At 43.0% G+C, this 25,704-nt stretch overlaps 1 protein-coding gene across 1 annotated transcript in view; it reads left to right on the forward strand.

Moving 5' to 3' along the window:
- Positions 1-25,704, forward strand: part of LOC115460006 (dynein regulatory complex protein 11-like) — a 185,023-nt gene that overhangs the window by 126,453 nt on the left and 32,866 nt on the right. Inside the window, exons 11-14 of the mRNA XM_030189868.1 lie at positions 4,865-4,969; positions 9,725-9,768; positions 18,801-18,883; positions 25,174-25,281. Coding sequence (XP_030045728.1) covers positions 4,865-4,969; positions 9,725-9,768; positions 18,801-18,883; positions 25,174-25,281 — 340 coding nt within the window. The remainder of the gene's footprint in view (positions 1-4,864; positions 4,970-9,724; positions 9,769-18,800; positions 18,884-25,173; positions 25,282-25,704) is intronic.

The following is a 25,704-nucleotide window of genomic DNA, read 5'->3' on the forward strand; positions in this document are numbered from 1 at the left end:
TAGAGATTCTGACATCTTTACTTTGTAGGATCTACCTCTCAGGAATCCCTCAAACCAGGATAGTACCATGCCCCTTTACCTAAGTTATCTAGCATGTATAGTAACAGTACTACTATTAGTACTTATCATTTCTATAATGCTACCAGACATCCACCAAGTCAAATGCTTAGGACATGTCAAACTGAAGGATCATGACTCTCCTGCCTATTCTAACCTCCTTTCTCAACTCTAGTACTCAACTCTCAATCTAAGTTGAAAGCTGACCTTTTCACTACTGCCTTTGGCCCCTAACCGTTACTCATTTGCCCTCCTCCTTCCCTGTTCCTCTTTACCCTATAATTCCCTTGCCCGTAATGTCTTGCCTGTCTGTTTTACTTAGATTGTAAGCTCTTTGAGCAGGGACTGTCTCTCTATGTCAAGTGTTCAGGGCTACGTGTGGCTGGTAGCGCTATATAGATGTTATTAGTAGTAGTAATAGTAGTACATAGTAACATAGTAGATGACGGCAGAAAAAGACCTGCACGGTCCATCCAGTCTGCCCAAGAAGATAAATTCATATGTGCTACTTTTTTTATTTGTACTGTCCTCTTCAGTGCACAGACCGTATAAGTCTGTCCAGCCCTATCCCCGCGTCCCAACCACCAACCCCGCCTCCCAACCACCAGCTCTGGCACAGACCCTATAATTCTGCCCAGCACTATCCCTGCCTCCCACCACCGGCTCTGGCACAGACCGTACAAGTCTGCCCAGCACTAGTCCCGCCTCCCAACCACCAACCCCAGCACAGACCGTACAAGTCTGCCCAGCACTAGTCCCGCCTCCCAACCACCAGCCCCAGCACAGACCGTATAAGTCTGCCCAGCACTAGCCCCGCCTCCCAACCACCAGCTCTGCCACCCATTCTAGGCTAAGCTCCTGAGGATCCCTTCCTTCTGCACAGGATTCCTTTATGTTTATCCCACGCATGTTTGAATTCCGTTACCGTTTTCATCTCCACCACCTCCCGCGGGAGGGCATTCCAAGCATCCAACACCCTCTCTGTGAAAAAATACTTCCTGACATTCTTCTTGAGTCTGTCCCCCTTCAATCTCATTTCATGCCCTCTCGTTCTACCGCCATCCCATCTCCGGAAAAGGTTCATTTGCGGATTAATACCTTTCAAATATTTGAACGTCTGTATCATATCACCCCAGTTTCTTCTTTCCTCCAGGGTATACATGTTCAGGTCCGCAAGTCTCTCCTCATACGTCTTGTAACGCAAATCCCATACCATCCTCATAGCTTTTCTTTGCACCACTTCAATTCTTTTTACATCCTTAGCAAGATACGGCCTCCAAAACTGAATACAATACTCCAGGTGGGGCCTCACCAACGACTTGTACAGGGGCATCAACACCTCTTTTCTTCTGCTGGTCACACCTCTCTCTATACAGCCTAGTAACCTTCTAGCTATGGCCACCGCCTTGTCACACTGTTTCATCGCCTTCAGATCCTCGGATACTATCACCCCAAGATCCCTCTCCCCATCCGTACCTAGCAGACTCTCACCGCCTAACACATACGCCTCTCTTGGATTTCTACTCCCTAAGTGCATCACTTTGCATTTCTTTGCATTGAATTTTAATTGCCAAACCTTAGACCATTCTTCTAGCTTTTTCAGATCCTTTTTCATGTTTTCCACTCCCTCCCGGGTGTCCACTCTGTTACAGATCTTAGTATCATCCGCAAATAGGCAAACTTTACCTTCTAACCCTTCGGCAATGTCACTCACAAATATATTGAACAGAATCGGCCCCAGCACCGATCCCTGAGGCACTCCACTACTCACCTTTCCCTCCTCCGAGCGAACTCCATTCACCACCACCCTCTGGCGCCTGTCCGTCAACCAGTTCCTAATCCAGTTCACCACTTTGGGTCCTATCTTCAGCCCATCCAGTTTATTTAAGAGCCTCCTGTGGAGAACCGTGTCAAAAGCCTTGCTGAAATCTAAGTAGATTACGTCTATAGCACGTCGATGATTCAATTCTCCAGTTACCCAATCAAAGAATTCAATGAGATTCGTTTGGCACGATTTCCCTTTGGTAAAACCATGTTGTCTTGGATCTTAAGTACATAAGTATTGGATGGGGATTAGAATAACGCATCTTCTCTGTCGGGACAAAAAGAAGGTGTATTTGGTTAGGCTTTGTATGAATGTATTGGGGCATTTTTCAGTAAGAAATTCGGACATGCATCTAGTATGCATTGGGACGTCGTATCTACTCACATAGTGTCTGACCATGTTGTTGGAGGGCGGTGTGAAGGATGACCATGATCTGTCTGTTGGCATGGGGTCTTCTGCTTGTCTTAATAAGTCTAGGTATTCCCCTCCGATGGAATGGGCAGTGCTCTTCTAATAGTAGTAAGTTTTTGCTCAAAGTAGTTTGCCAACTCCTGGGCTGAGAGTGGTTGTCGATTGTCTGCAGTTAGATCCTGTGTGTAAGTGCTGCACTACTCGACTGGCACCTAACTCTAGAACTACAAGTGTCCACCCTAACTTCAAAAGTTTCCAGATCACTATGGCACTGCGAAAACTATGAACCCTCAAAAAACACCTTTTGCATCCTGGCCCAAAGTTTTGTGCTGTCCAAGATAGACTACTGCAATGTGATCTATGCGGGGTGCAGGGAATACATCCTCAAAAAAACTACAAACAGTACAACATACCTCTGCATGTCTGATCTGTGGTGCATCCAGATACGACCAAGCTACACGACTAGTACAATCCCTGCATTGGCTACCCATAAAAGCCAAAGTGGTGTTCAAAATCTGAACTTTAGTATACCAGGTTGTCTACAGCACCACACCAAGCTATATGATGTTGCTAGTACATAAGAACATAAGTAACATAGAGGGGCATAATCGAACTGGGCGCCCATCTTTAAGGGCGCCCATCTCTAAGGACGTCCCTGCAAAGGGGTGGGGCATCCCATATTATCGAACAAGATGGACGTTCATCTTTCGTTTCGATAATACAGTCGGGGACGCCCAAATCTCAACATTTAGGTCGACCTAAATGTTGAGATCGCTGACCTTAGAGATGGGTGACCTCAGTTTTCACCGATAATGGAAACCGAGGATGGCCATTTCAAAAATTACCAAATCCAAGCCATTTGGTCATGGGAGGAGCCAGCATTCGTAGTGCACTGGCCTCCCTCACATGCCAGGAGACCAACCAGGCACCCTAGGGGGCACTGCGGTGGACTTCAAAAATTGCTCCCAGGTATGCTGAGCCCCCCAAACCCACCCCCAAACCCTCCTAAAACCCACTCCCCACAACTGTACACCACTACCATAACCCTTAGGGATGAAGGGGGGCATCTAGATGTGGGTACAGTGGGTTTGTGCTGGGTTTTGGGGGGCTCACATTTACCACCACAAGTGTAACAGGTAGGAGGGGGATGGGCCTGGGTCCGCCTAGCACCCACTACAACTGCTCCAGGTACCTGTATACTGCTGTGATGGACCTGAGTATGGCATTTGAGTCTGGCATAGAAGCTGGCAAAAACAAATTTTTAAGTTGTTTTTTTGAGGGTGGGAGGGGGTTAGTGACCACTGGGGGAGTCAGGGGAGGTGATCCCCGATTCCCTTCGGTGGTCATCTGGTCAGTTTGGGCACCTTTTTGAGGCTTGGTTGTGAAAACAAATGGACCAAGTAAAGTCGGCCAAGTGTTCATCAGGGTTCCCTTTCTTTTTTCCATTATCGGCCAAGGATGCCCATCTCTTAACTACGCCCCCGTCCCGCCTTCGGTACACTGCCAACATGCCCCCGGGACCTTTGGTCATCCCCGCGACGGAAAGCAGTTAAGGATGCCCAAAATTGGCTTTCGATTATACCGATTTGGGCGACCTTGGGAGAAGGACGCCCATCTCCCGATTTGTGTTGGAAGATGGGCGCCCTTCTCTTTTGAAAATAAGCAGGATAGTAACATAGTAAGTGACGGCAGATAAGGATCTGAATGGTCTATCTAGTCTGCCCAACAGTCACATTCATTATCAATTCAAGATTTAAATCAACAGTGAATGTAATGTTATTTACTTGATCATGGTCTTTTTTTGGTGGTTCTGGGACATAGACCATAGAAGTCCACGTGGCTCTGTCCTTATGTTCCAAATACTGGAGTTACCGTCAAAACCCACTTCAGCCTATACAAATCCGTCTTGTCATTTGCCCTGCACTGTCCTCACGTTCCAAACCGCTGGAGTTTTCGTCAAAGCTCTCTCCAGCTCACCCTAAACCGGATCACCCTATGCAGGACTCAGACCGTACAACCCAGCCCACCACCGGCCTTAGTTGATGCAGCCAGAGTCACCATCTAAGTAGAGCTACTGTTAACGGACCTCAAGGAGAAACTCCGAGTCCACCTCATTATCCGTTACCCCAGCTGCAATGGAGTGGTCTACAAATCAGCCCACATCGCCGGACTTCTGTATAACACAGTCCAATGGTGGAACACGCTAACCAGAAACATACGACATGACATTTCCTATAAAAGCTTTTGCAAAAAACTGAAAACATTTTTATGCAGGAAATTCCTGATGACAAACATAACTTAACTCTATGCAATAAGACACCGATCTTGTATTCCTCTCCCCTCCCACCTGTAGATTTTGTGTATAACACCCAGAAGTTCTCCACCCCCATTAGGTCTCCTCCCTATCCTGTCCATCTGAGAATGGCATCATGATTCCTTGACCTGTGTCTGTATTTTTGCTTGATTTAATGTGAGTCACATAGAACTGTGTCCTCAACTCGGATGATTGTGGGGTAATAATCCAAATAAAGTGAAGTAAAGTTTCTCCATGTTCCTGCTGGTTACCTATAGGTGGATGAACTGATGCGAGAAGAACTGCAGAAATTGAAGATGGCGGTGGACAGAGATATGGGCATCGCACGGAAGGGGAAGGCAAAGGGGAAGAAAGGCAAAAAGGTGAGACATCCCTGTGCATTTCTTTGAGTATCTCCTATGCCCACCTCATAAAGGGACCCTTTTACTAAAGCTTAGCAGGATCTAATGGACATTAACGTGCTCTAAGTACCGAATGGCCAATAGGTATAAAATAGGAAATGCAGCATTTACTGCATACGGTCATGTTTATTAAAAGTGCCCCAAGGTGAGCACAGAGACTGGCAGACACCAATTGAGAGGCCCATCCTTGTACAGAGTTGCTCTACTGTTTTTATTTATTTATTTATATCCTACCTATCAAAGACATTTAGGCAGGTTACACTCATAAAAGTTAAAACAAACTCAAAACTAAAACATATAGTACAATAAAACAAAGCATAACACCTACAGCAAATCTAAAAATAATCAAAATTCAGCATAAAAATAACAGAATGAATCAATAGAACAAAACTAAACAAAACCCACTTCAAAAGTGCGAAACCCCTCCGAGAAAAGTTGCATTGGTTCCCAATCAAAGAACGGATCATCTTCAAAATCTGCACCTTAGTCCACAAAATCATATATGGCGTAGTCCCAGGATACATGACAGACCTTATAGACTTACCAATAAGAAACAAAGTCAGATCATCAAGATCTTACCTAAACCTAAACTACCCAAATTGCAAAGGACTGAAATACAAAACAACGTACGCAGCCGGCTTCTCCTACATAAGCGCACAACTATGGAATGGGCTCCCAAAAGCTGTGAAAACAATTTACGACCACTTGAACTTCAGGAAATCACTAAAAACCAACCTCTTCAAAAAGGCCTACCCCAACGACCCCACGTAACCCTCTTCACCTACCAACACAGCATGACTATGATCGAACAGGACAACACGCAATCTTCATCCATTCCGATCCTCCACTTATACCTCATATGATCACTATACAACTTTGTATTTGTTATCCACCAACTGGGCAAACGCCTTTGATGGTACTATGTAAGCCACATTGAGCCTACAAATATGTGGGAAAATGTGGGGTACAAATGCAACAAATAAATAAACTGTTTTCTGAACATTAATAATAAAGTAATGAAATCTGACGCATTTCTAAAGGAAGAGCATTCCACATAGTTGGGCCCACTACAAAGAATATATGAGCATGATCTTGGTCAAGACGAACTTGCCGAAAAGAAGGAGCATCAAAAAAGCAATGACCTTGTGATCTCAAATTCCTTGAAGGATGATGAACTTTCAAACTTTGAGCAATAGTTAATGAAGCTTCAGTATGTAAAAGCAACATCAAGATTTTAAACTTAATATGCACAAAAATAGGCAACCAAGGAAGCTTCGTAGAAGATCCAAAAATGGCAGAAAATTCCAGTAGAAGGGATGGGCACTCTCAGAAAGAGTGCCCACTATTATTCACAACACAGCAACAAAAATGAGAAGGGGGCAGACCACTGTGGTTCCAAAACAGGTGGTTTATTGAAGAAAGACAATAAACTGCCTCGACTCAGTCCTACAATTTGATGCCACATGCACCTCAGGGGCATAGCCAGACTTCGGCGGGAGGGGATCCAGAGCCCGAGGTGCAGGGGCACATTTTAGCCCCCCCCCCCCGGTGCCGCCACCTCCCCCCGCCGTCGACACCCCTCGCTACCGCCGCCACCCCCGCCACCAACCCTCCCCTGCCGTCGCCTACCTTTGATGGCGGGGGATCCCAACCCCCGCCAGCCGAGGTCCTCCTCTTCCGGTGCAAGGCTTCGTTCTGTTTCTGTGAGTCTGACGTCCTGCACATTGTATGTGCAGGACGTCAGACTCACAGAAACAGAACGAAGCCTTGCGCCGGAAGAAGAGGACCTCGGCTGGTGAGGGTTGGTGGCGGGAGGGGGGTTGAGAGGGTCATTGGCAGGGGGGGGGTCCAGGGCCAAATCTACGTGGGCCCAGGCCCCTGTGGCCCCACGTAGCTATGCCACTGATGCACCTGCTTCAGGAGTCAAATAAATTATTTCTGTAAAAACAATATAACATTGAAACTTAGAAAAAACATAGACATGCATAATTTAAAATATGGGAACTAATCATCAAAAGAAGGCTGTACAAGCAATAAAAATGATCAAAACAATAAATTTTATAAACAATATAAATTAAAAGATCTAACAAAAATTATTGCCCATAATAAAAGCATTTAAAATGCTCTCAAAACTACGAGTTGGTTATTATAAATAGGTAAAATACATAAAACTATCAAATGAAAAACACAGATTACTAAATATAAAACAATAATGTCTATATACTCTACTTATTTTTATTTGTGGAAACTATCTACATATTTACAAATTCATATTGATAGATATAGATATATATAGATTTATATATTTTATTAATCATCATTATTGTTTTATATTTAGTAATCTGTGTTTTTCATTTGATAGTTTTATGTATTTTACCTATTTATAGTAACCAACTTGTAATTTTGACATCATTGTGGGCAATAATTTTTCTTAGACCTTTTAATTTATATTGTTTATTGTTTTGATCATTTTTATTGCTTGCAAAGCCTTCTTTTGATGGTTTATTGTTCTCTTATATATTATAGCTTGTTTGTGTCTGCTTTTTCTAAGTGTCAATGTTATGTTATTTTTACAGAAATCATTCATTTGACTCCTGAAGCAGGTGCATGTGGTGCTGAAACGCAGGACTGCATCGTCATTTTATTGTATTTCTTGTAGCGCTATAGAAATAATAAGTAGTAGTAGTATTATCCACAAACACAAAATGTAGTGTTTTCTGCTTGTTTTCATGTGTTAATGACATTCCCTATGATGTTACGAATGACAGCCCACCCTGAGCTACTAGTGTTACACCATCTGTGACATACACATGTCCTGGAGACATAGGGGTGGGTAATGTGAAGGACAGACTCCGGGACAGCCGAGCAATGTGGGATTTTCCTGCATGTCCTGTGCAGTGTCACCTCTGCAGCATCTCCTGCTCTGTCCCTTTTGCAATGTCACCCCTGCAGTGACTTACAGCATGTTGTTCCGGGTGGGTGTTAGAGGAGCAGGTCTCCTGTCTAATATCTAACAATAACTGAACATCTCCCCCATTTTTGATGGAACCAGACTTACAGTATGTGGCTGAATTTCCATTTTCCTACACAGGGCTCGATTGAAAACTTAGTGCCGCAAGTGTATTTGCAGAAGTGAAGCTGTGGGATTTCTATCCCAGATGTCGCTCCCATACAACTTGTTAAGTAACTGGCCTGGGGTTTCTTATTGCATACATGGCCTGAAGAGCTTTTCTCTGGAGCTAATTTAATGCTCCTTCAGGTCAGATTCAGGTATAACCTAGTTCTTCAATTTGTGTTGGAGATTTTAAGGAGTTTTCCGCTAGAATATGACGGAAGTTTGAGATCAGAGGAACAGTAAACACATCTAACTAGTTCCTGGTTGTACTGTAATCCCTCATTCAATCTCACCCACTCTCTTCTCATGTTCCTTCCTTTCTCACTTCAATCTTCCCCCTCCCTCCCTGTCCTACAGCACATCCTGTCCCTCCCTCTCCTCTTCCTTCTGTCTCTTCCATTTTCTCGCATTTCAACTCTTACACGCACAACACACACATGTACACTTGCATACCACACACATGCACACGTACATGTACACACATGCAGATACACACACAGATGTGCAATCATACACACACACATGCACAGACATACATGTGAACAGATAGACACACACACACGTGTACAGATATACATATACAGATGCACTCACATGAATGCACACACACACAGATGTGCAATCATACACACACACATGCACAGACATACATGTGAACAGATAGACACACACCCATGTACAGATGTGCAGAGGCATGCACACAGACACACACATGTGTACAGATATACATATATAGATGCACTCACATGCATGCACACACACATACAGATGTGCAATCATACAAATGCATCCACAGACATACCACTGAACAGCTAGACACACACCCATGTACAGATGTGCAGAGACATACACACACATGTACAGATAGCTATTTATTTATTGGGGTTTATTAACTGCCTTTATGAAAAGATTCACCCAAGGCGGTGCATAGCAGATACACTTTAACATCAAACTTACAAATTTGTTGACAGCATAACAATAGTAAAATAACCCAGATATACATATACAGATGTACGCACATGCGTTCACACACAAATATGCACATACAGACATGCTCCTGCACATACACACATATAGATATACATATACAGTGATACCTTGATAATCCGTCCGAAAACAATCGGCGAAATCCGAAACCTATGAAAACCGAGGCAACGAGAAACAACGCCACACTGAGCAGGAGAACACGTGGGTCGCCCTTTGTTTTCACAAAATTAGCAGCGAGTTCACATGGGCATGCCAACGAAATCTGAGGCAACCAACGAAATCCGAGACAAATTTTTTGTGGAAAAAAATCAACGAAAACTGAAACCGATGATAACAAAAGTCAACGAAAACTGAGGTATTACTGTACATACATAGACTCACACATACATGAATACATGCACATACACACACACACACACACACACACATACATGCATAAACAAACACGCATGCAGTCACGGGTGCACACAAGTTTATTTCTTATTATATCACATATCAGGAATGCTCTATAAGTGGTTTACAAACACACACAGAGACATACATGCAAAAAAGCACACACATGTTTTCAGTTTGAATGCTTTGGTTCTAATAAATTCTCTGTTTTCTGATCACAGAAAGGAAAAAAAGGAAAGAAGGAAAAAGATTTGACACCTGACAGGTAAAATTTGTCTGCCTTATACATTCACATATCAATATTTAAAGCATTTGCTATTCTGCCTCTGGACAGAGGTTTACAATAAGCTACAATTTAAAACAGAAAGGAAAGGCATTATAACAGAAAAGCAGACAAGAATATTTATCAAAGACAATCCAGAGAAATAAAATAAATAAATAAATAAATAAATAACAAATACAACCCAGACAAGAGACAAGAACAACCCCAAGAAAATCAAATTAGACAGAGAAAAAAAAAACAACTGAAACAAAAAGAACCCCAACAAAGACAAACTAGACAGACAGAGAGAAAATACAACCCCCCCCAAAAAAGACAAAACAGAGAGACAAAGAGAAATACAACTGAAACAAAAAGAACCCCAACAAAGACAAACTAGACAGAGAGAAAAAAAACAACCCCCAAAAAAGACAAACCAGAGAGACAAAGAGAAAAAAACAACTCCAACAAAGATAAACCAGAGAGACAGAGAGAAAAAAAACAACTGAAACAAAAAGAACCCCAACAAAGACAAACTAGACAGAGAGAAAAAAACAACCCCCAAAAAAGACAAACCAGAGAGACAAAGAGAAAAAACAACTGAAACAAAGACAAACCAGAGAGACAAAGAGAAAAAACAACTGAAACAAAAAGAACCCCAACAAAGACAAACTAGACAGAGAGAAAAAAAAACAACCCCCAAAAAAGACAAACCAGAGAGACAAAGAGAAAAAAACAACTCCAACAAAGATAAACCAGAGAGACAGAGAGAAAAAAAACAACTGAAACAAAAAGAACCCCAACAAAGACAAACTAGACAGAGAGAAAAAAACAACCCCCAAAAAAGACAAACCAGAGAGACAGAGAAAAAACAACTGAAACAAAGATAAACCAGAGAGACAAAGAGAAAAAACAACTGAAACAAAAAGAACCCCAACAAAGACAAACTAGACAGAGAGAAAAAAAACAACCCCCAAAAAAGACAAACCAGAGAGACAAAGAGAAAAAAACAACCCCCAAAAAAGACAAACCAGAGAGACAAAGAGAAAAAAACAACTCCAACAAAGATAAACCAGAGAGACAAAGAGAAAAAACAACTGAAACAAAGATAAACCAGAGAGACAAAGAGAAAAAACAACTGAAACAAAAAGAACCCCAACAAAGACAAACTAGACAGAGAGAAAAAAAACAACCCCCAAAAAAGACAAACCAGAGAGACAAAGAGAAAACACAACCCTGCTATATTTGATGTATCACAGGTGGTCTGTAATGATTTCTTGTGCTTTCATGTTGACCTCCTCTTTATGGAATAATCTGCCGCTTTCTTTGCTGAAGTGTCCTATAAAGCGTTTTGTGAAACCTCGAAGACCCACCTTTTCCGTCTTGACTTCCAGTGGAATAAAAGCTCTCTTTCATTATATTTTATGCTTTTGTGGACAGCAAGTTCCTCTTTGCAGCTTTGTCTATTTGTTTTCGTTCTTCCTATCTGCTGTTATTGATACTGATTGATGCTCTTTTCTTTTTTCACTTTGAATTGTTTGTCAGGAACCAAGTTCAAGTAATAAACATAAACATTATCCCCCAGATTCAATAAAAGTCACCAAAAATTCCGTACACATATTTAATTAAATAACGAGCCAATTAGCACCAATAATTGGCTTTTTAACAAGCAATCATTGAGGCTAATTGAAATCAATTAATAAGTATGTGTGTAAATTAAGGTGTGTGATCCGCTCTTAAATTTTATGTGCATCCCTGAAAAGGGGACGTAGAAATGGGAGGGGTAGAAATGGGAGGGGTCATGGGTGTGGATTAAGCGTGTTTTTACAGCTCTGATTTTTTTAGGCCAAAATTAAGCAGGTACTGAACCTGTTCTGTAATGGCTCCTATGCGTGTAATTTTTATTATAGAATTGCTAGTTTAAGTCAGTATCGCTGCGTCATCAGGTCTGTGTCAGACATAAATGAGTTGCGCCTAAATGCAACATGTGTAGTTAATGGAATTGTGTAATTTTCTGCATAAATGTCAGCCCTGTCTATGTCCTGCCCATACCCTTCCCCTGTGAATGCCCCCTAAAAATTTTGTGTTAAACCAGTTTAGGTTTTAATAATACAATAGCGCCTAGGTGTATGGAATCTTGCTACTATTTGAGGTTCTGGTGCTACTATTTGAGATTCTACATGGAATGTTGCTACTGTTTGAGGTTCTACATGGAATGTTGCTACTATTTGAGATTCTACAGGGAATGTTGCTACTATTTGAGATCCTATTGCTACTGTTTGAGGTTCTACATGGAATGTTGCTACTATTTGAGATTCTACACAGAGTGTTGCTAGTGGAGGAGTGGCCTAGTGGTTAGAGCACCAGTCTTACAATCCAGATGTGGCCGATTCAAATCCCACTGCTGCTCCTTGTGATCTTGGGCAAGTCACTTAACCCTCCATTGCCTCAGGTACAAACTTAGATTGTGAGCCCTCCTGGGACAGAGAAATATCCAGAGTACCTGAATGTAACTCACCTTCAGCTGCTACTGAAAAAAGGTGTGAGCAAAATCTAAAGAAATAAATTAAATAACAATAATATTTGAGATTCTACATGGAATGTTGCTACTATTTGAGGTTCTGGTGCTACTATTAGAGATTCTATATGGAATGTTGCTACTATTTGAGATTCTGTTGTTACTATTAGAGATTCTATATGGAATGTTGCTACTATTTGAGATTCCACATGGAATGTTGTTACTATTTGAGATTCTGTTGCTACTATTTGAGATTCTACATGGAATGTTGCTACTATTTGAGATTCTGTTGCTACTATTTGAGATTCCACATGGAATGTTGCTACTATTTGACTCTGTTGTTACTATTTGAGATTCTGTTGCTACTATTTGAGATTCTACATGGAATGTTGTTACTATTTGAGATTCTATATGGAGTGTTGCTAGTGGAGGAGTAGCCTAGTGGTTAGTGCAGCAGACTTTGATCCTGGGGAACTGGGTTTGATTCCCTTTGCAGCTCCTTGTGAGTCTGAGCAAGTCACTTAACCCTCCATTATAAGTACCTGTATATACTATGTAAACCTTAAACAGTTGCAAAAACCACAGAAAGGCAGTATATCAAGTTCCCTTTCCCTATTTGAGATTCTACATGGAATGTTGTTACTATTTGAGATTCTATATGGAGTGTTGCTAGTGGAGGAGTAGCCTAGTGGTTAGTGCAGCAGACTTTGATCCTGGGGAACTGGGTTTGATTCCCTTTGCAGCTCCTTGTGAGACTGAGCAAGTCACTTAACCCTCCATTATAAGTACCTGTATATACTATGTAAACTGCTTTGAATGGAGTTGCAAAATCCACAGAAAGGTGGTATATCAAATCCCATTTCCCTTTCTCTATTTGAGACTCTACATGGAATGTTGCTACTATTGGAGATTCTAGATGGAATGTTGCTACTATTTGAGATTCTACGGGGAATGTTGCTACTATTTGAGATTCTTTTGCTACTATTTGAGATTCTACATGGAATGTTGTTACTATTTGAGATTCTATATGGAGTGTTGCTAGTAGAGGGGTAGCCTAGTGGTTAGAGCACTGGTCTTGTAATCCAGAGGTGGCTGGTTCAAATCCCACTGCTGCTTCTTGTGATCTTGGGCAAGTCACTTAACCCTCCATTGCCTCAGGTACAAACTTAGATTGTGAGCCCTCCTGGGACAGAGAAATATCCCGAGTACCTGAATGTAACTCACCTTCAGCTGCTACTGAAAAAAGGTGTGAGCAAAATCTAAAGAGATAAATAAAAATAATATTTGAGATTCCACATGGAATGTTGCTACTATTTGAGATTCTGTTGTTATTATTTGAGATTCTGTTGCTGCTATTTGAGATTCTACTTGGAATGTTGCTACTATTTGAGATTCTGTTGCTACTATTTGAGATTCTATATGGAGTGTTGCTAGTAGAGGGGTAGCCTAGTGGTTAGAGCACTGGTCTTGTAATACAGAGGTGGCTGGTTCAAATCCCACTGCTGCTCCATGTGATCTTGGGCAAGTCACTTAACCCTCCATTGCCTCAGGTACAAACTTAGATTGTGAGCCCTCCTGGGACAGAGAAATATCCGGAGTACCTGAATATAACTCACCTTGAGCTACTACTGAAAAAGGTGTGAGCAAAATGGAAAGAAAAATAAAAATTCCTAGTCCAACTAAGAAAAACTGGACATTGTGGTAACATCAAAACCATGAGAGCAGCATTAATAACAAAGGTGTGACTGCCAAGTGATTATTCTTTGGCATCAACCCCCAAAAGGTTGCTAAAAATTGCACATGCTAATTTGTATCTGCAATTTAATTGAATAACAAACCAATTAGTGCTAATAATTGAGATCTTAATAAGCAATTGTTGGTGCTAATTGGATTTAATTAAAATTGAGGCAGGGTCAAAAAAGGAGGCACAGGGGTGTTCCTTTAATTTACTTGGATTGTTGTAGAATAAAGAGGATTAACACCTAATTTAGACATGAGAATTTTTTGGTTGGTGTAAAGGGTTACGCCTACACATAGTCACGGTTCCCGACGCTGAGTGCTATTTTTTTGGTGCCATGTATAGAATTTAGTCCCAAGTGGAGAAAGAGAAGATCTTCAAATACTAATCACTGCAGTCGGAGACCAAGAAAATGGGGCAGAAGGATACAGATATATTGCCCATCATATTCAGGGCAGGGGAATTTTGAAGCTCACCTAGACAAGTTGCCGACACACGTCACACCTTCTGAACTCTAGAAAGAATCTCTCTTTGGCACTACGGCAGCCCTGGAGGATGATATGATACAGGCGTTCAAATATTTGAAAGGTATTAATCTACAACAAACCTTTTCCAGAGATGGGGAGGTGGTAGAACTATCGGGCATGAATTGAAGTTGAAAGGGGGCTGACTCAGGAACAATGTCGAAGTATTTTTTCACAAAAAGGATGGTGGATACTTGCAATGCCCTCCCGCTGGAGGTGGTAGAGATGAAAACGGTAGCAGAATTCAAAAATACGTAGGATAAACACAAAGGAATCCTATTTAGAAGGAATGGATCCAAAGAAGCTTAGCAGAGATTAGGTAACACCGCTAATTGGGAAGCAAAGCCAGTGCCGGGCAAGACTTCTAAGGTCTCTTCCCTGATTGTGGCACGGGAACAGATTTGGATGGGCTAAAGTGGAGCTTTTCAGGGGCTTTGACGTTAACTTCAGAAATTTTGAGCAAGGACAGTGCCGGGCAGTCTTCTACAGTCTGTACCCTGAAAACGGCGAGACCAAATCAAGGTCAGATATACACATCAAGTATCACATCATACCTTATGTAATGAGTTTATCTTGTGGGGCAGACTGGATGGACCGTACAGGTCATTATCTGCCATCATCTACCTTGTTAGTATGTTACTATATGTAACTGTTAACAGTAGATCTGGAAGACTGAGATCCCACTCCACTTACCCATAGTATGTGTGAAAAATTGCCCAGAGACACTGTCTAGGGAGAATTAGTTGACAGGCAGAATTATTTGGGTCAATTTACAGAATTGTGCATTTTGATGCTAATATAGTAAATGCTGGCAGATAAAGACCTACTCGGACCAGAAATAAAAAGAGATCCAAGATGGCTACCAGCACTTAGGTAGTGTGAGGAGCTCATAATTTTGTCCTTTTGAAAATGCCGAAAAGACGAGGAAAGGCGGCAGCCCGAGCTTCGCAGCCACTTCCCTCAATACCTGTAGGTCCTATGGACCGTTTTGTGAGCACCCCGGGACAGAATCAACTGATCGTGAGTGGGCCCCTAGAAGCCGCCGGTGTAATGCAGGAAGGATCGGCATCCTCGGGGCAGGATGTTACTCTGAGCCCAGATCAACGAACTCTACCCCTGCAGCCGCAGCTGACCAGTTCTCCCTTCGAGGGATCGACGGGACCACCGCCAAAAGGCGAAAAGGTGAAGCCCGTGGTAGAAGCTCAAATCCAACTCAAAGGGTTATCCGAGGGACAATTATGGTTGCCCAAGGTGAACAGTCCTGCCGAAAGGTTAATGGGGATACAAGGTATGAAGTCTGTGAAGAATCCGGAACGTATAGATAAAATTCCTCCATTAATGTTGTAGAAGCCGGCGGAGGTAACTCTTGACTCTCTTTGGGATTTAATTTCTCAGTTTATATTAACCTCTACTAAAAAAAAAAACATTGCTATATCTCAGAAAGTTACTGAAATTGAACAGAGGATCTTAAAAACAGAATTAGAATGAAAGCTTCAATTGAGAAACAAGAAACTAATGAGAAAACCGTTACAGATTTGGGAAACCTGCAAGCAGTAATGTTAAAAGATATTGTGAATTTAAGAAGGAAAACAGAAATATATGATAATTATATGAGAAATAATAACGTAAGATTTATAAATTTTCCTAAGATTAAAATGATAAAACCAATAGATATGTTAAAGAGATCCCTGCGTGAAATTTTAGAAATTCCTGAAACAAGCTTGCCACCTTTCAACCAGGTGTATTACATACCACAAAAGGAATTATCCCAACAAGAGAAAAAAGACTCTTTAAATTTGACTGCATTTCTGTTATCAATAGAAATCAAACAAAATAAAACATGGAAAAGAAAATAAGACGATACCTTTTTTATTGGACATAACTTAATACATTTCTTGATTAGCTTTCGAAGGTTGCCCTTCTTCGTCAAGAAATGTATTAAGTTATGTCCAATAAAAAAGGTGTCATCTTATTTTCTTTTCCATGTTTTATTTTGTTTGATTTCTATTGATAACCTTTAAGAGTGGACTAACACGGCTACCACACTCCTCTCTACTGCACTTCTGGAAACTTCTGAAAGAGATCAAGCTCAGGCAGCCACTTTGCTAGCTACTGTTGCTTTAATTCCTGACAAGCAATGGCTTCTTCGATTGTTTTTTAGGAACCGGGAGAAATTATTCCTGGGCCTAAGAATAAACTTATTTCTAGATATTTCAAAGGAAACCCAGAAAAGGCGTAAACAATTTTGGCTATTAAAACCCGCTGTTCTCCAACTCGGAGCAGTATTTCATTTAAGGTTTCCTTGTAAATGTATCATTCGACTTAATTCATCTAAGTATGTTTTCATGAACCCTTCACGCTTATCATCATTCATAACCTCTAAAAGAACTGAAGGAGTTTAATTTAATTTATTATTTTCTGTCATCTACTAAATGCTGATTAACTTTGTCATTTTCCTCTTAATTTCCTGTATTTGGAATCTTGGATCTACTTAATAGTGGACTTGAGTGTTAGAAATACTAAGTATGTTTATTATAATTTTCTTGTTAAATGATAACTTAAATATTAACACTTTGCCGGATCAAGAGTGTAACCTTGAAATATATTGAGGGGCATAATTGAATGAAAACGTCTATCTCCATGGGCGTTTATCTCCGAGAACGGGTCCGTGAAGGGGTGGACTGAACCGTATTTTCTCAAAAAATAGACGCCCATGTTTTATTCGACAATTTGTGAGCTGGGCGTTTTTGTTTTTCAGCGATAATGGAAAATGAAAGCGCCCAGCTCAAAAACGAATAAATCCAAGGCATTTGTTCGTGGGAGGGGCCAGGAGTCATAGTTCACTGGTCCCCCTCACATGCCAGGACACCAACCGGGCACCCTAGGGGGCACTTTTACAAAAACAAAAAAAAAGGTAAAAGAGCTCCCAGGTGCATAGCACCCTTCCCTTGTGTGTTGAGCCCCCCAAATCCCCCTCAAAACCCACTGCCCACAAGTCTACACCATTACTATAGCCCTAAGGGGTGAAGGGGGGCACCTACATGTGGGTACAGTGGGCTTGGGGGGTTGGACGACTAATAAGCATTAAGCAGCACAATTGTAACAGGTGGGGGGGGGGATGGGCCTGGGTCCACCTGCCTGAAGTCCACTGCACCCCCTAACAACTGCTCCAGGGACCTGCATACTGCTGCCAGGGAGGTGGGTATGACATTTGAGGGTCAAAATAAAAAGTTGTGAAACATCATGTTTTGTGGTGGGAGGGGGTTAGTGACCACTGAGGGAGTCGGGGGAGGTCATCCCCGATTCCCTCTGGTGGTAATCTGGTCATTTAGGGCACATTTTGGGGCCTTATTCGTGAAAAAACAGGGTCCAGGAAAAGTGCCCTAAATTCTAGCTACAAACGCATACTTTTTTTCCATTATCGGCGAAAGGCGCCCATCTCTCCTCGGCTGATAACCACGCCCCAGTTCCACCTTCGCCACACCTCCGACACGCCCCCGTCAACTTTGTACGCTTCCGCGATGGAGTGCAGTTGAAAACGTCCAAAATTGGCTTTCCATTATACCGATTTATTCGTTTTTGTGAGATAAACGTCTATCTCCCGATTTGGGTCGAAATCTAGGCGTTTTTCTCTTTCAATTATAAGGTGGATTGTAAAATTGCAAAAATTAAAAAAATTTTTTTAAAAAAGAGCTGCTCAGTGCATTCAGTCTGCCCATCAAGTTGGCCAGAGTTGAATCTGCACAGGTTTCACTTCATTGTATGCTGCTATCTCCTCCCTTCAGCTATGGCTACTTTTCTCTGGTTGACTCAAGCTTGTTTCTGCAGCTGTCACTTTTTTCTCATTTTGGTTGACTCAAGCTTGACTCTGCAACTGCCACTTTTTCTCATTGGTTGACTCAAGCTTGACTCTGCAACTGCCACTTTTTCTCATTGGTTGACTCAAGCTTGACTCTTCAGCTGCCACTTTTTTCACATTGGTTGACTCAAGTTTGTCTCTGCAGCTGCCTCTTTTTTCACATTGGTTGACTCAAGCTTGACTCTTCAGCTGTCACTTTTTTCTCATTGGTTGACTCAAGCTTGTTTCTGCAGCTGCACATTTTTCTCATTGGTTGACTCAAGCTTGACTCTGCAGCTGCCACTTTTTTCTCATTGGTTCATTGCTGAGCTCCCTGTTGTATCTTTGAGAGCTTTGTCTGTCCTTAAGTGAACATTTTCTCCTTTTAGTCTCTTAGTTTTTTAACCTCTCTCTTTCCAGGACTCTGGAGTCTCTCGTTGAGGAGCTGGTGATGGAGGGACTCATGAAACAAGCCCCAGATGTCAAGCTGAGTGATTACAAAGGTATTAAAGATGTAGACATTTTTATTGCATCATAAATGGCCCGTGCATTCAGGTTAATGAGGTGTTTATGTTGTAAGTGCTGCTCCATGCAGGCTACATCCCCCAATACCTTTGATTAGGGCTATAACTGTTGCTCTGTACATGTTAACCCCCTTCCCCCCCCCCCCCATGCCTTCATTTACTTCTACAGGGGACCAGCTGCAAGGGGACGATGCTGGAGAACTCCAGTGTGAGGGTCTGGGAGGGAGGGGCATGTGGCTGGGGGTCAGTGGGTAAATGGTACTAGGAGAGGGTGGCTCATGGGGTTCCCAAAAGGGAGGGTTAGATCTCTAGTGCCTAGGGTCAGGGTTGAATTCGGTATTTGGAATGTGTGTCTGTATATGTGTGTGTGGGGGGGGAGTTCATTATCTTATTAAGCAGAAAAGAATTTTGAGGCATTTAAAATAATTACATGTGAATATTGTCTTGCTACAAGAACTGAAACTGGACTTGCAAGAAATGATGAAACTTGGAGGGGGTGGGGGGGGGGGGGGGTGGGTAATGATCTAAGCTTTATTTTTCCACAGGGTGGTTCCAAGTCAAAAGGGATGGTTATTGTAGTTCATAAGGCTGTGCCTTTTGTGGAATATGAATCTGGGGGTGGGGGGGAGGGAACACCCTGGGGAGATACAGTAGAATGCTGATTATTTGAACACCGATCATCCAGATGTCCAATTATCCGCCTGATAGTAATGTACTTTCCCAGCCAAAACCCTTTCAGGTTGGACGCGGCAGAGGAAACAGCCTTGCTCTTTCAGCTTGCGGGGGACGCGGCAGAGACAAGCCCTGCCCTTTCCTAATTCATACACACCTTAGGGGGCACTGCAGTGGACTTCACAAATTGCTCCCAGGTGCATAGCTCCCTTACCTTGGGTGCTGAGTCCCACAAAACCCACTCCCCAAAACTGTACACTACTACCATAGCCCTAAGGGATGAAGGGGGGTACCTACATGTGGGTACAGTGCGTTTGGGGGGGGGGTTGGAGGGCTCCCATATACCACCACAAGTGTAACAGGTAGGGGGGGATGGGCCTGGGTCCACCTGCCTGAAGTGCACTGCACCCATTAGAACTGCTCCAGGGACCTGCATACTGCTGTCATGGAGCTGGGTATGACATTTGAGGCTGACATAGAGGTTGGCAAAACATTTTTTTAGGGTGGGAGGGAGTTAGTGACCACTGGGGGAGTAAGGGGAGGTGATACCCGATTCCCTCTGTTGGTCATCTGGTCAGTTCGGGCACCTTTTCATAGCTTGATCGCAAGAAAAAATAGACCAAGTAAAGTCGGCCAAGTGTTCGTCAGGGACGCCATTCTTTTTTCCATTATCGGCCGAGGACGCCCATCTCTTAATCACGCCCCAGCCCCGCCTTCGCTACGGTGCCGACATGCTCCCGTGAACTTTGGTCATCCCTGCGACGGGAAGCAGTTGAGGACGCCCAAAATCGGCTTTCGATTATGCCGATTTGGACGACCCTGAAAGAAGGACGCCCGTCTCCAGATTTGTGTAGAAAGATGGGCGCCCTTCTCTTTCGAAAATAAGCCTGATAGCCTTCTTTAAGGCTGGAAGTAAACAGGGACAGTAGAAATGGAGCTACTAGCGTTTGCTCATAGTGAGCAGCTAATGTTTGGGGGGCTGGCAAGGATCTCTCTGAGTCAATGGGAATGTGGGGAAATGCAAGAGTTTTAAGTATATTATACAGGGTAGCGGTGTTCAAGGCATTCAATATTTTCTTGGGGTAGAAATGATTTTAGAAGTAAGAGGAGCTATCTGGTCTGAGTTTGCAATGTTCATATATGCTATACGAGCAGTAGGAGTGCATTAGCACCTTCATCTGTGTTCAGCCAGTCTGAGCTGTTGTTTCACGTGTTGAAGATCAGGTGTGAACCAAGGTTCTCTGCAGTTGGAAGTATGAGAAGGGAGGGTTAGCTTCATAGGTACCAAAGAGTCTAAAGCAATATGAAGAGATGTCGTCCATGTAGTTATTCTGTCATCTAGTTGCAGTGTGGCAGAGCTTTTGCTGTCTAATCCAGATGGCCTAAGTAGTGTTTCAGCAGTACTAAGATGTGTACAGGTGGAGTTTGATGATGAATGGGCTGTGGTAGAGATGGTTGAAGTGTCGTCAAATAATGGGAGAGAATGATCTGTCCAAGGCACAGGAAAAATTGAGAATTTGCTCAGAGGGTGTGCACGAAGGAGCGCACAAAGGCCTACTCCTTCGGTGTAAGCACACAGTGCGCACCGCTAGGGCAATTTAAAATGTAGTAGCTGACCAATGATGTCAAAGCTAACCAGAGCATGCCTGGAACACACAGAGTAATAATAGAGTTAGATACAGGACCTGTGTTACTCTGTTTGTATAAGACATGGAAGTGGGGAGGGGGGAGAAGTGGAAGGAAGAGGCACTTGAAAAGTGCAAGAAAAGGTTGATGATAATGACACAAGCATGGTGAGCGGAGAGGTAAAAGGCATAGGTATTCCGAGGTGGTGGGAAGGTATTAGGAAGACTAGGGAATCTATGGGAGAGGCATAAGGATGGTGGAGGAGTGATAAATGAGGAAGGCAAGAGGTTGGTAGGGATAAAATAAGGATGGAAGATATATTGAAAAAGAGGATGAGAGGCATTTGGCCATGAGTGTGTATGAAATGGAATAACCCAAAGGATATTGGAAGGTAGGGCCTGCTGGAGGGAGACAGTTGGTTAGATAGATGGGAGAAGAATGGTAAAAGGTGAATGGGGAAGGTGTAGGGATGGTGGGAAGAGAGGTAGGTGAGATAGGTATAATCTAATCTAATTCATAGCTTATATACTGCACCTATCCCAACAGACGATTCCAGGTGGTTTACAACACAAAAATTCACACAAAGTGAGGAATAACAATATACATAAAATAAAATTCAAACATAAAATTATCCATAAAATGTATAAAATAAAAAGGTTTTTAACTTATTATGCAAACATGTGGAGGGGCATTTTCGAATGGGGCCGGCCATCTCTAAGGGCGCCCATCTCTGAGGATGGCGCCGCGAAGGGGCGGGGCCAACCGTATTTTCAAAACGAGATGGCTGTCCATTTTTCATTTTGAAAATACGGTTGGGGGCCCCCAAATCTCAACATTTGGTTCAAATGCTGAGATCGCCGGCTGTAGAGATGGGCGCCCTCAGTTTTCAGCCATAATGGAAACCGAGGGCGCCCATATCAAAAACGAACAACTCCAAGGCATTTGGTCATGGGAGGGGCCAGGATTTGTACCGGGCACCCTAGGGGGCACGTCTACAAATTTAAAAAATAATAAAAATTGCTCCCAGGTGCATAGCTCCCTTACCTTGGGTGCTGAGCCCCCCCCCCCCCAAAAAAAAAACCAAAACCCCACTCCCCACAACTATACACCACTACCATAGCCCTAAGGGGTGAAGGGGAGCACCCACATGTGCGTACAGTGGGTTTCTGGTGGGTTTTGAAGAACTCCCATTTTCCACCACAAGTGTAACAGATAGGGGGGATGGGCCTGGGTCCGCCTGCCTGAAGTGCACTGCACCCACTAAAACTACTCCAGGGACCTGCATACTGCTGCGATGGACCTGAGTATGACATTTGAGGCTGGTATAGAGGCTGGCAAAAAAAGTTTTTAAAGTTATTTTTTTTAGGGTGGGAGGGGGTTAGTGACCACTGGGGGTGTCAGGGGAGGTCATCCCCGATTCCCTCCGGTGGTCATCTGGGCAGTTTGTGCACTTTTTTGTGACTTGGACCTAAAAAAAAGGGACCAAATAAAGCGGACCAAATTCTCGCCAGGGACGCCCTTCTTTTTTCCATTATCAACCGAAGCTGGCCATCTCTTAACCACGCCCCGGCACGCCCCTGTCCCGCCTTTGCTACCCTTCCAACACGCCCCCGGGAACTTCGGCTGTCCCGGCTACGGAAAGCAGTTGGGGACACCCAAAATCGGCTTTCGATTATGCCGATTCTGGCGCCCCTGAGAGAAGGACGCCCATCAACCGATTTGTGTCGAAAGATGGGCGCCCTTCTCTTTCAAAAATGAGCTGGATAGTCTAATTCTAAACGAATTACACCAGGTATATTGTTCCACTCAGAGATAGCTTGAAAAGGAAACATGGAACCTTGCGGAGCTACTGCTAGTGATATGCAACTTATCCTTAAAATCGAGCGTGGTACCGGAAGATTGGAAGGTGGCCAATGTAACGCCCATTTTTAAAAAAGGCTCCAAGGGAGATCCGGGAAATTATAGACCGGTGAGTCTGACATCGGTGCCGGGGAAAATGGTAGAGGCTATTATTAAAAATAAAATTACAGAGCACATCCGAGGACATAGATTACTGAGACCAAGTCAACATGGCTTTTGTGTGGGGAAATCTTGCCTGACCAATTTACTTCAATTCTTTGAAGGAGTGAACAAACATGTGGACAAAGGGGAGTCGGTTGATATTGTGTATCTGGATTTTCAAAAGGCGTTTGACAAGGTACCTCATGAAAGGCTACAGAGGAAATTGGAGGGTCATGGGATAGGAGGAAATGTCCTATTGTGGATTAAAAACTGGTTGAAGGATAGGAAACAGAGAGTGGGGTTAAATGGGCAGTATTCACAATGGAGAAGGGTAGTTAGTGGGGTTCCTCAGGGGTCCGTGCTAGGACCGCTGCTTTTAATATATTTATAAATGATTTAGAGATGGGAGTAACTAGCGAGGTAATTAAATTTGCTGTTGACACAAAGTTATTCAAAGTCGTTAAATCGCGACAGGATTGTGAAAAATTACAAGAAGACCTTACGAGACTGGGAGACTGGGCGGCTAAATGGCAGATGATGTTTAATGTGAGCAAGTGCAAGGTGATGCATGTGGGAAAAAAGAACCCGAATTATAGCTACGTCATGCAAGGTTCCACGTTAGGAGTTACGGACCAAGAAAGGGATCTGGGTGTCGTCGTCGATAACACACTGAAACCTTCTGCTCAGTGTGCTGCTGCGGCTAAGAAAGCGAATAGAATGTTGGGTATTATTAGGAAAGGTATGGAAAACAGGTGTGAGGATGTTATAATGCCGTTGTATCGCTCCATGGTGCGACCGCACCTTGAGTACTGTGTTCAATTCTGGTCGCCGCATCTCAAGAAAGATATAGTAGAATTGGAAAAGGTGCAGCGAAGGGCGACTAAAATGATAGCGGGGATGGGACGACTTTCCTATGAAGAAAGACTAAGGAGGCTAGGGCTATACAGCTTGGAGAAGAGACGGCTGAGGGGAGACATGATAGAGGTATATAAAATAATGAGTGGAGTGGAACAGGTGGATGTGAAGCGTCTGTTCACGCTTTCCAAAAATACTAGGACTAGGGGGCATGCGATGAAACTACAGTGTAGTAAATTTAAAACAAATCGGAGAAAATTTTTCTTCACCCAACGTGTAATTAAACTCTGGAATTCGTTGCCGGAGAAAGTGGTGAAGGCGGTTAGCTTAGCAGAGTTTAAAAAGGGGTTGGACGGATTCCTAAAGGACAAGTCCATAAACCGCTACTAAACGGACTTGGAAAAATCCAAATTTCCAGGAATAACATGTATAGAATGTTTGTACGTTTGGGAAGCTTGCCAGGTGCCCTTGGCCTGGATTGGCCGCTGTCGTGGACAGGATGCTGGGCTCGATGGACCCTTGGTCTTTTCCCAGTATGGCATTACTTATGTACTTATGTAAACTGATGTTTGAATTGTATTTGCTTCATAACCGGAAATTTTAATAGAAGATTGTTGCAAACGCGAGTCGAATTAAAAAAAACAGAAAAAATGGAATTAATAATTCTGATGTATTCCCATATAATATCTGAAAAACTATACATACAGTTTTAAAAATAATTTGTGCACGAACACAGAGCCAATGTAATTCTTTCAATTAACTAGAAACACTGTCATATTTTCGTTCAGCCATATTCTGCAATAATTGTAATTTAGCTAATAATCTACTATTCAAACCACCAAACAGTAAGTAAAAAGAGAGAGAAGGATGGGAGAGACAAGGGGAGAGTGGAGAAGAGATGGATGGGAGAAGCTCGGGAGTGAGTGATGGGGAGAGGCATAGAGATGGTGGGAGACAGATGGACGGAAGAGGCATGGGCATGGTGGAGGAGAGAGTGTTGCAAGATGGAGGGGAGATGATGGGACAATAGACACGAAGAAGCTGACTTTAGATGTGGCATCATCGTCTGTCCTTAGAAAACAGAGTACAATCGCATCCTTGCTTCTTTTTTTCAGGTGATTTCAGCTATCTGGGCAGTACACTGCGCTTGGCGGACATGGAGCCTATGCCTTCAGTGACAGACCTTCGGCAGAACATCACACTGACCGCCATCCTGCCGCTGGGTATGTTAGAGTTCCCCCTTCCCTCGCATGTCCATGTTTCCTGGAGGTAAAGTCCATAGTCTGCTATTGAGACAGATATGGGGAAGCCACTGGGATTAGTAGCATGGAATGTTGCTACCATTTGGGTTTTTGCTAGGCACTTGTAACCTGGATTGGCCACTGTTGGAAACAGGATACTGGGCTAGATGAGCCATTGGTCTGACCCAGTATGACTATTCTTATGTTCTTAATATTTCTGAATCCTTCCTTTATAAGTGTGTAGAAGAAAGGAGGTGTTGATGCCCCGCGGGAGGAGGTGGAGATAAAAATGGTAATGGAATTCAAACATGTGTGGAATAAACACAAAGGAATCCTATTTTGAAGGAATGGATCCACGGAATCTTAGCGGAGATTGGGTGGTGACGCCGGTAATTGGGAAGCAAA

Source organism: Microcaecilia unicolor, chromosome 1 (assembly GCF_901765095.1).
Source record: "Microcaecilia unicolor chromosome 1, aMicUni1.1, whole genome shotgun sequence".
Lineage (NCBI taxonomy): Eukaryota > Metazoa > Chordata > Amphibia > Gymnophiona > Siphonopidae > Microcaecilia > Microcaecilia unicolor.